At 40.0% G+C, this 14,550-nt stretch overlaps 2 protein-coding genes across 6 annotated transcripts in view; both read right to left on the bottom strand.

The window, feature by feature from the left end:
- Positions 1 to 1,559: 1,559 nt before the first annotated feature.
- LOC137211028 (kelch repeat and BTB domain-containing protein 7) lies at positions 1,560 to 8,831 on the bottom strand. Its single transcript, XM_067713164.1, has one exon. It carries the CDS (start codon positions 5,203 to 5,205, stop codon positions 3,160 to 3,162), a length of 2,046 nt encoding a protein of 681 aa, XP_067569265.1. The 5' UTR covers positions 5,206 to 8,831; the 3' UTR covers positions 1,560 to 3,159.
- Positions 8,832 to 13,568: 4,737 nt separating this feature from the next.
- MTRF1 (mitochondrial translation release factor 1) overlaps positions 13,569 to 14,550 on the bottom strand; it is a 69,228-nt gene continuing 68,246 nt past the window's right edge. For 2 of the 5 annotated variants that reach the window (XM_067713165.1, XM_067713166.1), the window contains exon 12: positions 13,569 to 13,964. In XM_067713165.1, coding sequence (XP_067569266.1) covers positions 13,824 to 13,964 — 141 coding nt within the window. In that variant the 3' untranslated portion in view covers positions 13,569 to 13,823. Of the gene's footprint in view, positions 13,965 to 13,996; positions 14,399 to 14,550 lie in introns of those variants that run through there. The other 3 variants (XM_067713168.1, XM_067713167.1, XM_067713169.1) reach the window with 3 other exon arrangements.

The following is a 14,550-nucleotide window of genomic DNA, read 5'->3' on the forward strand; positions in this document are numbered from 1 at the left end:
CTTAACCACTGCGCCACCAGGAAAGCCCTGACCCATTACTTTAAATCGCTTACATTTACTTAACTGTCCTTATGTTAATCATCATGAGGAAATTTGAAATTCACAAGTGTCAACTTTGCCTTTGTTCTGAGGTACCCATTAATATTCACATCCCTTTCAGATGGTAAATGTATATGATTGCTTTAGCTCTATTTTAACAATGCCCTTCCCCCCTTACAAACATTTGAGCAATATATCTTGTGCAAAATGCTAATTCCTTTTTGTTGAAGTGTTCTTGGGACTGTCACAGTGTTCTTACCCTGGGTGTGTGGATGAGCTGCAGAAGTGTCATAACTTCTTTGAAATTATGAAATCATAAACATGTACATTTTTCTGGGGAATGGGTCAAAAGCTTTCATCAGATTCTCAATAAGATCCAGGTACAAAACAGAAAAACAAAACAAAACAAAACAACACTGCTCAACTAGAGGAGATAGAAGGACATTAAATTTAATCCTAAACCCAAATTAAGTTATTTGCTAAATTAGTCTTATATTTTATACTTTTGAAAATACCAATGCTAACTGTTTGAATATTTAAATTATTTGAAATAATTTGGGTTCTCTGAGCTTTTCAGACTTCAGGCAGACAGAGACAAAAAATAAGATCATTCGAAGTCTTATAAATAGTAATCCTGCAAATGACATTATATTGAGAATTTGCTAAAATCTGTGTCAATTAATTGTAAAACTGAGACAAAGGCGCTTTCCTGTGATGAAGGGATTTCAACACTGCTACTTGTGTCACTCACTATGTAAGCAAGGGTTTTGTACATTTAGCAGAAACTAAATTAAGAGGTCAGAAGGCCTGGGGTTCTAGTGCCAGTTTTATTTGTAACTAACCATGTACAAATCACTTATCTATAAAATAAAGGTTAATTAACATCTATTCCCTAATTCACAAACATATCATGAAACCAAAATCCTTTCTAAGAAAAGCTCTTTGTAAACCAATATTTTCCTACTAATTAGCTTATACCTAACTCAGAGGTTGAGAATGACACATTAGAGAATCTGTCTCTTATCAGCTGGTTGCATACCCTAATTCTGTAGATGGATAATGTGGTTGAGACCAGCATTGTCCTATTTTGACCTTACAAAACAAAAAGCTATCAACAAGAAGTTATTGATTAAGAAAAGTCGGTCGAAAAATACTATTAAGATACAGCTTTCCATGTTAAGAGCAGCGCTTGTTGACACCCCTGATATGGGACAAACAAAACTAAAGCATGTTTGCTGTTTTGAAGGAACACATGCTGCTAGGGTGAGAATCTTATTTCACTAAATAATGCTGAACAGAAATGTCCTGTGGACTCTTCAGGTGGCCAATCAAAATGGCTAAGAAAACATTATTTGTGTTTTTGGCTTTTTTAAACCCTTTTCTCTCTCCCTCCCTTTTCTTATTCAAAATTCACACCTCAGTACTCTGCCAGTGTGAAAAAATGTTAGCATTTGGTCACTACAGAATAAACATAGAAGAGGAATTAGCATGTTACTGAACAAAGATTCAAAAAGATAAACTAAGTGGGTATAGAAAAATTTATAGAACATAAGCATCTGTATATATACACCATTTATCGTGTATATGTATTGTGACAACCATATGTATTAACAGACCCTCAAAAGTAAGCACCTATATGTTCTCGTATTTAACAATGTCAATTTTGTGCAATTTAGTCTCTATTTCTAGACCTTCTCTTATTATGGTGATACAAAACAAACAAAAAACAGACTGGAGCATGGTTCACAGAGAAATATAGGACAGATACAAATAACCTAATAAAATAACCATGTACACCACTGCTTAGGGAAGTATTTTAGAGGAAACATACTTTCACTATTGGCCCCAAACGCTATCATCCACTTATGTTCTTTAACTGCCAACTTTTAATACAAAAATAGCTTCAAGCTGATAATCATTTACAGTGACTTACAAAACTGACAGAAAATTTCAACGCTACATAAAACAATTCTATACACAGCTTAAAGTTTTAAAGTTCTCTTCTGGCACTGGATTTTAGAGTTGATAGACACAATAACTACTACTGATCTCAATAAAACACTGTTTTTAGCTTATACATATTTTCAAAACCAGTATCGACTCACAAAAGTCACTTCCTGCTAAAGAATCCTCTAAGACAAACAGCAAAACTATACAGCCAAAATATTGTAGGAGAGCATATAAACGTTTTAAGACAAGGCATGACCAACGGATAAAAATTTACATTACCCAATCACACGTCCAGTGAAAAAAACAATTGTTCCCCTGATTCAACGAAGCATGTATCAGATATAGATGAAAAAATATGGCAACTTACCTATTGCTTTTGGTTTAGAAGGGTCTAAATAGTTGGTGATGCTACCAGAATGGGTCTTTTTTAAGATAGAAAAATGGTCATATTTAGCAAATACACATTTTATATTCCAAAAATAAAAATGAAATTTCTTTTAAAACAGTGGAATCCTGATTTTTTTTTTTACTTTCTGTGAGTGCTTAAGACCATTCTGCATATTATCAAAATGAAATCACTCTTTAATAACCTTAATATATATGTCCAATTTTTTTCTTTGCAGAAGAGAAGAACACCAAACCAAATTTTAACAAACTGTATTAACTTAGAATCCTAAAAACTGACTATTTGAAAAATTTGGGAAATCTACTACTTTCATTATTCTGAAGGAAGATATAAACCTTCAAAACCCTACCAACAATTTCTAGTCCAATTTTCTATATAAAAATTAAAAAGCTAATTTCCTCACAACACTAAATAGAATTTAAAAACTAACAAGACTAAATTAGATAATCAAAATATAAACAGTGTAACTAATCAAAACGATTCACTGGTGCAACAAATACTTGAACAAAGAAGAAAACCACCAAGCATTCTAATCAATTATATGGTTCATTGTTTTGCATACTTTAATCTGGACTTTCTGCACAGTATATCATTATATAGTTGATTTCACGGACTGTTTAAACTTTGTAACATGACATTAGCAATTCACACATTACCCTTTCTAAGCCAAATGTGCAGCCCTAATCAATTTTTTTTTTCCAGAAAAGGACATCTTTTTAAGATATATTCCATAGCAGTAGAAACATCTTAGTATTTCAAAATATTTACAAAGAACCCTGCTGATCCTGTGCATTTCGCTGCGGTGCTACCTGTACCCAGACTTCATCATCAGAAAAAGAACTTGAACTTCCTGACTCAGAGTCCAGTTCACTGAATCCATCTAAGTCCCATTCAGTACTAGACTCACTCCGTGCATCATCTTCCTCAGTGATGAAACTCTGACCAGGTTCAAGGCAGGAAGGATAAACACGAGCACAGAGGCAAATAAACCCAGAGTCAAACTGCAAAAGACCTAACATGGTACCTATATTAATCCACTGGTCTTCCCTAGTATCATATTCATACACAGTCACCCGGTTTTTTTTCCATTGTGGGGTTGTAGAAGTGATGAGGAGCAACTTTTGGCCATGATTAACAATCTGATAGTTGTGGGTCTCAGAGTCCAGGGGAATATTACTAATGCGCCTCCATTCTCCCCTGGCTGGGTTATACACCTTCATGACTGGGATGTCACAGATACAATAGATCTCATCATTGAAGACACAGGCTTCCTGAAAGTCACTGCGTTTAAGAGAAGCACAGTTCAGCCACATATTATGGCTAGGATCGTAGCAGAGCATGCGCTTACTGTTCACAGCATAAAGATAGTTCTGAACCACTATTAGTTCAAAGGAATAGAAGGAATGCGGTACAGGAGCCACTAAGGCCCACTGGTTCCTCTGAACACTGTAGCATTCCACTTCCTTTAATTTAACTCCAGTAATAGGGTCTCGCCCACCCAAAATGTAAATGTAGCCATTGAGGTATGCCACATCCATGCCCTCACGGCAGAGCAGGCGGTCAGCAAGCTGCTGCCAAATATTCTGGGCTGGTTTATACACCCAGAGGTCTTTCCTGGGCTGGGCGGCCAGATAGATGTCATGGTCTGGAGAGACACAGACAGCTGAGGAGGTGACAGTCTTAGTGTGAGCCAAGCTGGTCAAAGGCGATGGCATTGTGTAAATGTCCCCTGAGTATGGGTCATAGCACAGAAAGGGATCTCTGGGATGTCCAAAGAAGATCACCATCTCCTTGGCACACATACCCAGCCTCTGGGGTGGATTTTCTGCCATGGACACAAGAGAGCTGCAGCCACTGCTGCTCTCTGGCTTTGGCACCAGAGACTTGTACAACATGTCACCATACCGCATCTGCAGGGCTCCTTCGATAAGGTCCAGACAGTATTTCCTCACAATGGGCTTGGTCAGCAGCCCTTCCAGGTAATCCTGATCTTCGTCGGTGAAATGTGTCCAGCGGACACACTTGAAGACTTCTGCAGCGCTGGGACCCCGCTCCTTGGGAGCCGCCTCCAACCACTGCACCGCCACGTGGCACACTGTCCGCTCACTCTCGACGTCTAGACTGTCCAGGCGCAGGACGGCCAGCAGTTGGGCCAGGGTCAGATCTGCCAGAGACTCCTCCCGAATCGAACCCATGCGGCTGAGCTGCTTGAAGTTGTGGGCTATAAACGACTGGGCCTGTGATCGCAGCTTGTGATGGTCGAAGGCATCGGCGAACTTGAGGATGGCCGTGCAGTTGGCCAGGTCAAGGCGGCGGGCTAGGAAGGAGGCACAGGCTTCACGCACATACTCGAGCTGCAGCATGTCGGAGGCGGCGTACAGGCGCTGCACGTTGGCCTCACTTAATGACACACGACCCGTGTAGCAGTAATCGACCAGCACCTCGAAGGACTCGGCATCCACATCGTGCATGGTCACGTTCGTCTGGTGACTCTCGTACATGCCGCCGGTGAACATGCTCTTGAAGTAGGGACACGCGGCAGCCAGCACGTTACGGTTGCAGGAAAAAAGGCGGCCCGTGCCAGGCCCGCTGCCAGGCGTGACCACCTCGATGGTCACATCACAGAGCAGCCGCGCGTCGTAGAAGGACTTGAGCTGGGCCAGCAGGGCTGCGGAATGGGCCGTGTCCTTCAGCTCCTCCGGGCCCGTGAAAAAAGCCGAAACCGAGGGCTTGGAAAGCCTCTTGGGCCGCCTTCCGCCGCGGGGACTGGCGAGGCGGCGAGAGCGCGGAGCTTCTTCCCGGGACTGCATGGTGGAGATGCTGGCGGAGAGCTGAGGACGAGTACGGGTGTAAGGACCGGGCTCTGGCGCCTCCTCACCCTCTGCTCGCTGACGCTAAGACCGCGGTGTCCCTAAAGAGACTGCGCGGGGGCCGCGCTAACTTAACTCAACCCTACGCCGCGGTGCCGCCTCTGTTTAACGCGCAGACAGTGCCTGACTCACCCGTTTCCAGTTCCGCGCCCTTTCTCCGCTTCAGCTCGCCCTCACAGTACCTACTGGCTGGAACCGAGCGATCCGCCACCGCCGCGCTGGCAATACCGGTAGGCGTCCAGGAGAACTACGGCTCCCAGGTTGCCTTCCGCGCCTCGAGAAACGCCGAGGCCCTCCGGCCTCTGCCGCTTAGGCGGCTTCACAGAAACCGCTTTGCACGTTGGGAGTAGTAGTTCGAGTAATATCGCGAGGCTTCTGGGGGATGACTGCTTTGACTAACAGAATTGGGAAGCGTTTATTCTCCCGGATTTGACGGTTTAGAGCTGTGGGTTTGAACTCCACAGTAGAAGCCCCATTTTAGTATTCATTAGTTGTGTAACTTTTCTCTGAGAACTTTTCCCTCTTTGCAAAATGGGGATAATAGTATTTCATAGGACTGTGTGAGGATGAAATGAGATAAACTGCGAAGGACCTAGAACGCTTCAATAAATATTTGTTGATTAGAATAATTAAGTGCTTACACTGTGCCTAAAATGTAAAGATTCAATAAGTGTTGGTTTTTCTTCTAGAATTTATGAAAAATGAGGCACCCACTTAGTTGAAACCATGAACAATTTCTGCAAAGAAAACTTCCAGTGTTTAATGTTGCTTCTTTTCAAAGGTTCTGAAGTGTATTACAATATTATTTATTTATTTTTGGCTGCATTGGGTCTTCACTGCTGCACCTGGGCTTTCTCTAGTTGCCGCGAGCAGGGGCTACTCTTTGTTATAGTGCGTGGGCTTCTCGTTGTGGTGGCTTCTGTTGCAGAGCACGGGCTCTAGGCATGCAGGCTCAATAGTTGTGGCTCACAGGCTGTAAAGCACAGGCTCAGTAGTTGTGGCGCACAGGCTTAGTTGCTCCTGTGGCATGTAGGATCTTCCTGGACCAGGGCTCAAACCGGGGTCCCCTGAATTGGCAGGTTGATAATTTTTTTAAATAAATAAATAAATTTATTTATTTATTGGCTGTGTTGGGTTTTTGTTGCTGCACGTGGGCTTCAGTAGTTGTGGCACACGGGCTCTAGAGCGCAGGCTAAGTAGTTCTGGCGCACGGGCTTAGTTGCTCCGCGGCATGTGGGATCTTCCCGGATCAGGGCTCAAATCTGTGTCCCCTGCATTCGCAGGCGTTTCCTTAACCACTGCACCACCAGGGAAGTCCTGAAGTGTATTACAGTATTTTCATTACTAAACAATAGGTAGGTTCATTAGGATGTCTTAGACAAAGATGAGGTCTTAGAGAACAGCATTTATAGATGGCCTTAAATATGCAAATCAGGCATATTCATAGACAGGGTGGCATCTCACCAAATCAGCACTTCATCTTCTGGGAAGCAAGCTTATTTTCATAACTTCTTAATAGGAATATTACACTACTTTCATTTATTTCCACAAATCAGTTGAAGATTCTGGAATTGTCTTTATTAAGGCGTTTTAATGAGAGTTTTAAATTAAAATATTTGTTTTTTTGTTTCAAATATTTATTTATTTTTATTTCTGGCTGCATCAGGTCTGAGATGTGGCACGCGGGATCTTTTGTTGCAGCACACAGGCTTTTCTCTCTAGTTGTGGCGCTCGGGCTCCAGAGTGCATGGGCTCAGTAGTTGCAGTGTGCAGGCTTAGTTGCCCTGCAGCATGTGGCATCTTATTTCACCAACCAGGGATCGAACCCATGTCCCCTGCATTGGAAGGCAGATTCTTAACCACTGGACCACCAGGGAAGTCCCAAGATTTAAATATTTAAACAAACGTACCTTGTATTGTACAAAAGCCCAAGATCCTCAAGACTTGGTATTCATACATGCTCTAACATTCCTTGAAATAATATAGTAGTTTATGCCTTACAAAAGTTTTATATATATACATATGTACTGATCAACATTTAAATATTCAAAATCAAGGGCTTAGAGATTTTTTTAAGTTAGAGATCTTTTATTTAAAAACCAGACTGCTCCTGGGACTTCCCTGGTGGCAAAGCACGTGCCACGGAGCAACTAAGCCCGTGCGCCACAACTACTGATCCTGTGCTCTAGAGCCCGTGAGCCACAACTACTGAAGCCCGTGCACCTAGAGCCTGTGCTCCGCAACAAGAGAAGCCACCACAATGAGAAGCCTGCACACTGCAATGAAGAGTAGTCCCCACTCGCTGCAACTAGAGAAAGCCTGCACACAGCAACAAAGACCCAACGCAGCCAAAAAACAAAAAAAAACAAAAAAACCCAGACTGCTCCTGCTGCTAGTTTGCCATGTGTTACCATAACCTAATGAATGAAATCTTTAATATTATTACATGAGTAGGTATATAACATATAGCAGAATAACTCTCAAATTGTTTTTCTCTCTTTTCTTATTAGCTGATGAGGGTCTAATGGAAATACTCCGAGATAGAGACATTAAGCTAAGTGGGGCTCTGGGCTCCAAAATCTCTTCTGTACCTTCATTGGGTATCCTTCAGGTACACCAGAGACAATTAAGTCATTAGTAACACCGATTGCTTCCTCTCCTGCACTAACACCAGCTGGGGGAAAAGCAATAAAAACAATTTTTAAGTTGATAAAATATACTTAACATAAAGGTTACCATTTTAACAATTTTTAAATTGTTCATTGCTTTGGCATTAAGTATATTCACACTGGTTTGCCACCATCACTCTACCACCCATCTCTAGAACTCTTTATATGTTGCAAAACTGAAACTCTGTACCCATTCATAATAACTCTCCTTTCTTCCTCCCCCAAATCCCTGGTAACTACCATTTTACTTCCTGTCTCTTTGAATTTGACTACTCTAGGTACTTAATATAAGTTCAGTGATTAATTTTTACCTTCCTTATATCTGCCCATACTTTGTTATTTGGTTTAGTTTACTGTTCACAGAACCCAAAATATTTAGTGGTACTGTGCTCTAAGCTCTAGAACAGTGCTATCACAAATCTTTGTGCAATGTTGTAACTATTTTATGTCTGCCCTGACTCATCCAATATCCAGAGCCGCCCGTAGCTCTTGAGTACTTGAAATGTGGCCAGTGGCCCAAGGAACTGAATTTTTAAATTTAGAAACACCGCATTGTTATCAGTGAAATTCAGTGGCGAAAGGAAAGTCTTCTCAACAAATGGTGTTGGAAAAACTGGATCACAATGTGAAACAAAAAACAATCTTGACCCCTGCCTTATACCATAAACTAAAATTAAATTGAGATGGGTCTTAATATTAAATTGAAAACTTAAATAGAAAAGGGAAAATGATAAACCTGCTAAAAGAAAACATAAACCTATCTCTGTAACTTTGAGGTAGGCAGATTTCTTAGGCCACAAAAAAACCCAGTAATCTTTTAAAAAAAATTGATAAAATGAACTTCAACAAGATTACAAGCTTTTGCCCATCAAAAAAGCAGTGAAAACAAAATAAAAAGGCAAGCCAGGGCTTCCCTGGTGGTACAGTGGTTGAGGGTCCGCCTGGCGATGCAGGGGAAACGAGTTCGTGCCCCGGTCCGGGAAGATCCCACAAGCCGCGGAGCGGCTGGGCCCGTGAGCCATGGCCGCTGAGCCTGCGCGTCTGGAGCCTGTGCTCCGCAACGGGAGAAGCCACAACAGTCAGAGGCCCGTGTACTGCAAAAAAAAAAAAAAAAAAAGGCAAGCCAGAGACTAGGAAAAAATATTCGTAATACATACACCCCATAAACATATGAAAAGCTGCTCCATGTCCTTCATCATCAGATGAATGCAAATTTAAGTCACAATGAGAAAACACTGCATACCCATGAAAATGGCAAAACTTAAAAAGATCAACAATACTAGATGTTGGTGATGATAGGGAGCCATTGGAAACCTCATATGTTAATACTATGACTATAAATGGATATATCCACTTTGAAAAACTGTTTGGTAGTTTCTTTGAATGTTAAATGCCCAACAATTTCACTCCTAGGCATTTGCCCAAGGGAAATTAAAACGTGTCTACAAAAAGACCTGTGCAAGGATGTTCATAGTAGCTTTACCCATAATAGCCGAAACTGGGAATAATCCAAATGTGCATCAATAGAAGAATGAATAAAATGAATTGTGGTATATTCATACAGTGTGATACTACTTAGAAATAAAAGCAAAACAACCCTTGATACCTGCAATATTGTAAATGAGTATCAAAACTTTTGAACAAAGAAGCCAGATATACAGGAGTACATACCGTATGACCATTGATGTGAAGTTCCAGAACAGTAAAATAAGCTATGGTGAATAAAAATCGTAATAGAGGTTGCCACTGTTGGGGGAGGGGGAGTTGGCAGATGACTGGATTGACTGGAAAGGAGCACAAGGAAACTTTCAGAGGCAGTGGAAATGTTCTCTTCTTGAATGGGCCGGCAGTTACAAGGGTGTATGCAATTGTCAGTTGCATACAAAACTCAGTTAACTCAATTGTAAATGCAGTTATCACAAAATGAATACACCCTTGTAACTACCACTCAGGTCCAGATATAGAACATTACCAGCATCCCAAAAGCTCCACCCCTGCCAACACATGTCTTCCTAATCACTGTTGCCCCCAATACTAGAGTCTATGATTTTAGAAATATTTTCTTTTAATTTTTAGTTGACTGTAGTAGTTTGTGATCCGAGGTCCCTTGACTCAATTTCAAATTCAATTTTAAAATCTCTCTAAGGTTTATTTTTTAAATAAAGTTTGTTACTCCTTAATATTCCAAAGGTGTTGTGCATATGAGGCAATAAACTTTGGCTTTCCAGATTTTTTACAAGAACCCTGATTTATCTTTGGCTTATATATTCATTCCTCATATTTTTCTACTAAAGTTAAAAATGTCAAGTTTATCTTTGTAGTTTAGGAGACTAAAGGTCTGTCTGAATAAAGCAAGATTATGAGTTTAACTGAATCTCACTGTACAAAAATAAAGTGTGTAACAACAGAAAGTACTCATTAATTAAATAACAGATGTCCTAGATCCTTGCTACTCCAAGTGGTGTTTGCGGCTCATCATCATCCATCGTCACCTGGGAGCTTGCTGGAAATGCAGAATCACAGGCTCCAGACCTACTAAATCAGAATCTGTATTACGGCAAGTTTCCCAAATGATCTGTATAAATACAGAGGTTTGGGAAATACGTTAAGTTAGACTATCTTCATTTTGCCTTGTTTCACACAATGTTTTAATATTTACATTTCCTTGGATAAACGTTTCTGTTACATAAAATGCCTGAAAACAAAAATCAGTTTCTGTGTTTCTAACTTTAACACTCAAACTCCCTATTCAACATTCTTTCAAATTAAAGCAGATTCTCCAAAGACATCAATTATTGGGGGGGCCGGGGGGAGGGAATGCCTACCCCTAGGGAAATCATGAATCATGATATTGATTCAAATAGGATTAAATTATCTCTCAACTCAGAGAAAGTGAGAGGGAAGACAAAGGAAAGCTTTCTTTAAATAATGCCAGCTGAACTCTACTCAATACTCTGTAATGGCCTATACGGGAAAGGAATCTAGAAAAAAAAAGAGTGGATATATGGATATGTATAACTGATTCACTTTGCTGTACACCTGAAACTAACACAACAGTGTGAATCAACTGTATTGCAATAAAAATTGAAAAAAAAAAAAAAGAATTCCAGCTAAGGGACTTCCCTGGTGGCGCAGTGGTTGAGAATCTGCCTGCCAATGGAGGGGACATGGGTTCGAGCCCTGGCCCAGGAAGATCCCACATGCCGCAGAGCAACTAAGCCCGTGCGCCACAACTACTGAGCCTGCGCTCTAGAGCCCACGAGGCACAACTACTGAGCCCACGTGCCGCAACTACTGAAGCCTCGGCAACAAGAGAAGCCACCACAATGAGAAGCCCACACACTGCAAAGAAGAGTAGCCCCTGCTCGCCGCAACTAGAGAAAGCCCGCACACAGCAACAAAGACCCAACGCAGCCAAAAATAAATAAATAAATAAATTTATATTAAAAAAAAAAGAGACAGAGCCAGAAGCAAGTCTTTTTACAACCTAATATCAAAAGTGACAATCCCACCACTTCTATTGTATTCTACTTGTTAGTAAAGAGTCAATAAATCCGGTCCACATTCAAGGGGAGATTATACAAGTGCATGAAATGCCAGGAACAGGGTCACTGGGGTCATTTCAGAAGCTGTCTTGCACAATGAGAAATCAAATGTTTATATGATGCTAAAGTACTACCCCACAGATTACATACTGATTATTAAGGAGAGCATGTACCATTACAATGGAGAGATTTGACAGTTTTCAAACTTAGTATCACTAATAGTGGAACTTCCTGATATGATACAGTATCACAACATCACCTGTGAAGTAGTCTTACCAAATGTGTTTAATGTGAATTTAATTAATCTTTAGACATAATTTTACTTTATAGTACATTAAGGGCAAGCCAGGCAAATTTAGAATGTAGACTATTCTACAAAACAACCTTGTGGGACTCTTCAAAAGGTCAATGTCATACGGAAAAAAACTTGGGGGATTAATCCAAAAACTAAAGAGATACTGGCAAATGTAATGTGTAAGTCTTGGTTGGATCCTGGATTGGATAAAACAAACAAAAACAGCTAAAAAAAAGATATTTTGGGGATAACTGAAGAAATTCTGATATGTAATAGCTATTAGATCATATTATATAATTATTATTGATATACAATCGGTGTGATAATGGAGTTATAATTTTGTATGAGAATGTCCTTTTTCCTAGGATGTGATGAAACATTCAGTAGTGTTATAAGATCTGCAACTAACTTTTAAATAGTCCAGCAACCACTCTGTGTGTGTGTGTGTGTGTGTGTGTGTGTGTGTGTGTGTGTGTGTGTGTGTACAGAGAAATAAAAAAAGCTAATGTGGCAAAATATTAACAATGGTTGAATCTAGATGATAAAATATTCATTGAACTGTTTCTTAAAAATTATTTTTAAAACTTTTCTGTGTGCTTGAAAATTTTCAAAATAAAAATTTGGGAAAAAATTTCTCTCATCTTTACCTCCAAATCATTCAATTGGTCTTAAAACTCTATTTTAGGGCTTCCCTGGTGGCACAGTGGTTGAGAGTCCGCCTGCCGATGCAGGGGACGTGGGTTCATGCCCCAGTCCGGGAAGATCCCACGTGCCGCAGAGCGGCTGGGCCCGTGAGCCATGGCCGCAGAGCCTGCGCGTCCCAAGCCTGTGCTCCGCAACGGGAGAAGCCACAACAGTGAGAGGCTTGCATACCGAAAAAAACAAAAAAACAAAAAAACAACAAAACTCTATTTTAATTAGCCTTTCCTGGCATACAGTTCCTCTCTGAGGAACTATCTAAAATAACAACCGCTCTCTTTTTCACTCAAGAAACTTCCCGAGAAAAATTACTAAATACAACATGCCACTTTGAATTAGAGTTGGGGACTTATATTTTGGCTCCCTGCTCAGCTGGAAGTTCTGTAAGGTAAGGACTAGGTTTTATATATCACGGCACAAAAACGACCTCAGTGAATTACTCATATTACACCACATCTGTTGATGCTTGTTAAGTCAAAGAACAATTAGAAAATAGAAGCCAAGCAGAGAGTCTGCTTTAAATATTGACTTGTAGTTTGTACACTACAGAGTTCACTCAGCTCTCCAAGAGCTCTACCATCTATATCCTAGAGATGCTCACAGTTAGCAACTCATATTCTTCACAACTTTTATTTACTTTTTTATTTAAAAGTAGCAGGTTAGGGCTTCCCTGGTGGTGCAGTGGTTGAGAGTCCACCTGCCGATGCAGGGGACACGGGTTCATGCCCCGGTCTGGGAAGATCCCACATGCCACGGAGCGGCTGGGCCCGTAAGCCATGGCCGCTGAGCCTGCGTGTCCGGAGCCTGTGCTCCGCAACGGGAGAGGCCGCAACAGTGAGAGGCCTGCGTACCGCAAAAAAAAAAAAAAAAAAAAAATCAAAAATAAAAGTAGCAGTTTAAGTCCTAACTTTAACATGATTAATAGTACTTTGTCTTTAAATCGGAGTTTACAAACAAGTTTCTAAATTTATATCACTAAATTTTACCACGGGCAAAGTCCTGAAGTAACAGATGTGAAATGTGTCTAAATTAATTTATAGATGGTTAAAAGAAAAGGCATATAAAGAGAACAAGTGATCTGTCCTACATCACACAGTCAATTCTCAATACTTTATTTCTCTTTTCAACAATGCATGCTTTGTTTCTACTTGAAGAGCTGGATTGTACTTTACAGGAAACCTAAAATAAACTTAGGTCAAGAAATGTGACTAGATTCATTAAAAAATGTTTTTGTGAGTACCATGTATTTTTAGCTGCTCTTTATCAACTTTCATAAAGATTTCCCTACCTCGGTCTGCTTCTTGACATAGGTCCATTTCATTTATATAATAATAAATTATAAATCAGTATTTATTTTGCTGATTTAAGATTTTCATCCAAAAATTCATTAATGGTTTCTTCATCCGCTGATTGAAGCAATCTCTGAATTAGCTGATCCAGGCACTTCTCCCCACATAAAAATTCCTGGTGAAAGAGAGTTACTATGAAAACCTGATTACTAGAAATAAAGGAGAAACAAAACAAAGAATTAAGCATATATTTATTTCATTTCTTTAAAGTTATTATTTAATAGCAACAAAAGATTGCTAATCTACAATATAATGAACACAATTGCTAACTTGGGAGGATCCCTAGTTAATTTTGCCTTTTTATGTAAAGCGTGAATCCAAAAGAGTAAATGGAATTAAACTCTTACTTAAATTGTTTAAATTAGCATTTTTAAATTAGCCAACCATCCAAATTCAAATTATTTAATCCGTAAGTGGTTTATAATAGTTCTGTTTTTTCTTAAATTAGAAATACAGCGGTTTTAATATCTACAAGTCCTGTGTAATTGAAAAATATTTATACTGAAATATTTCGGGGACAAGTGTCTTGAGGTTTGCAACTTGCTTTCCAATGTTTCAGTAGCAACACAGGTGTATCTATAGAGAGAAAAGGGAAGTGGAGGAGAAAGAGAAGGCAAACATAACAAAATGTTCACAACTGTTGCATCTAGGTATAGGGTATATATATATATGGACTAGTCTTTAAACATGCGTGCTTAACATTTCAAAATAAAAAATTGAGGAAAAAA

The sequence above is a fragment of the Pseudorca crassidens genome, chromosome 18 (assembly GCF_039906515.1).
Source record: "Pseudorca crassidens isolate mPseCra1 chromosome 18, mPseCra1.hap1, whole genome shotgun sequence".
Classification (NCBI taxonomy): Eukaryota; Metazoa; Chordata; class Mammalia; order Artiodactyla; family Delphinidae; genus Pseudorca; species Pseudorca crassidens.

Bases quoted from the DNA above. Each gene is read 5' to 3' on its own strand.
- LOC137211028 (XM_067713164.1), bottom strand. From the start codon at position 5,205: ATGCAGTCCCGGGAAGAAGCTCCGCGCTCTCGCCGCCTCGCCAGTCCC.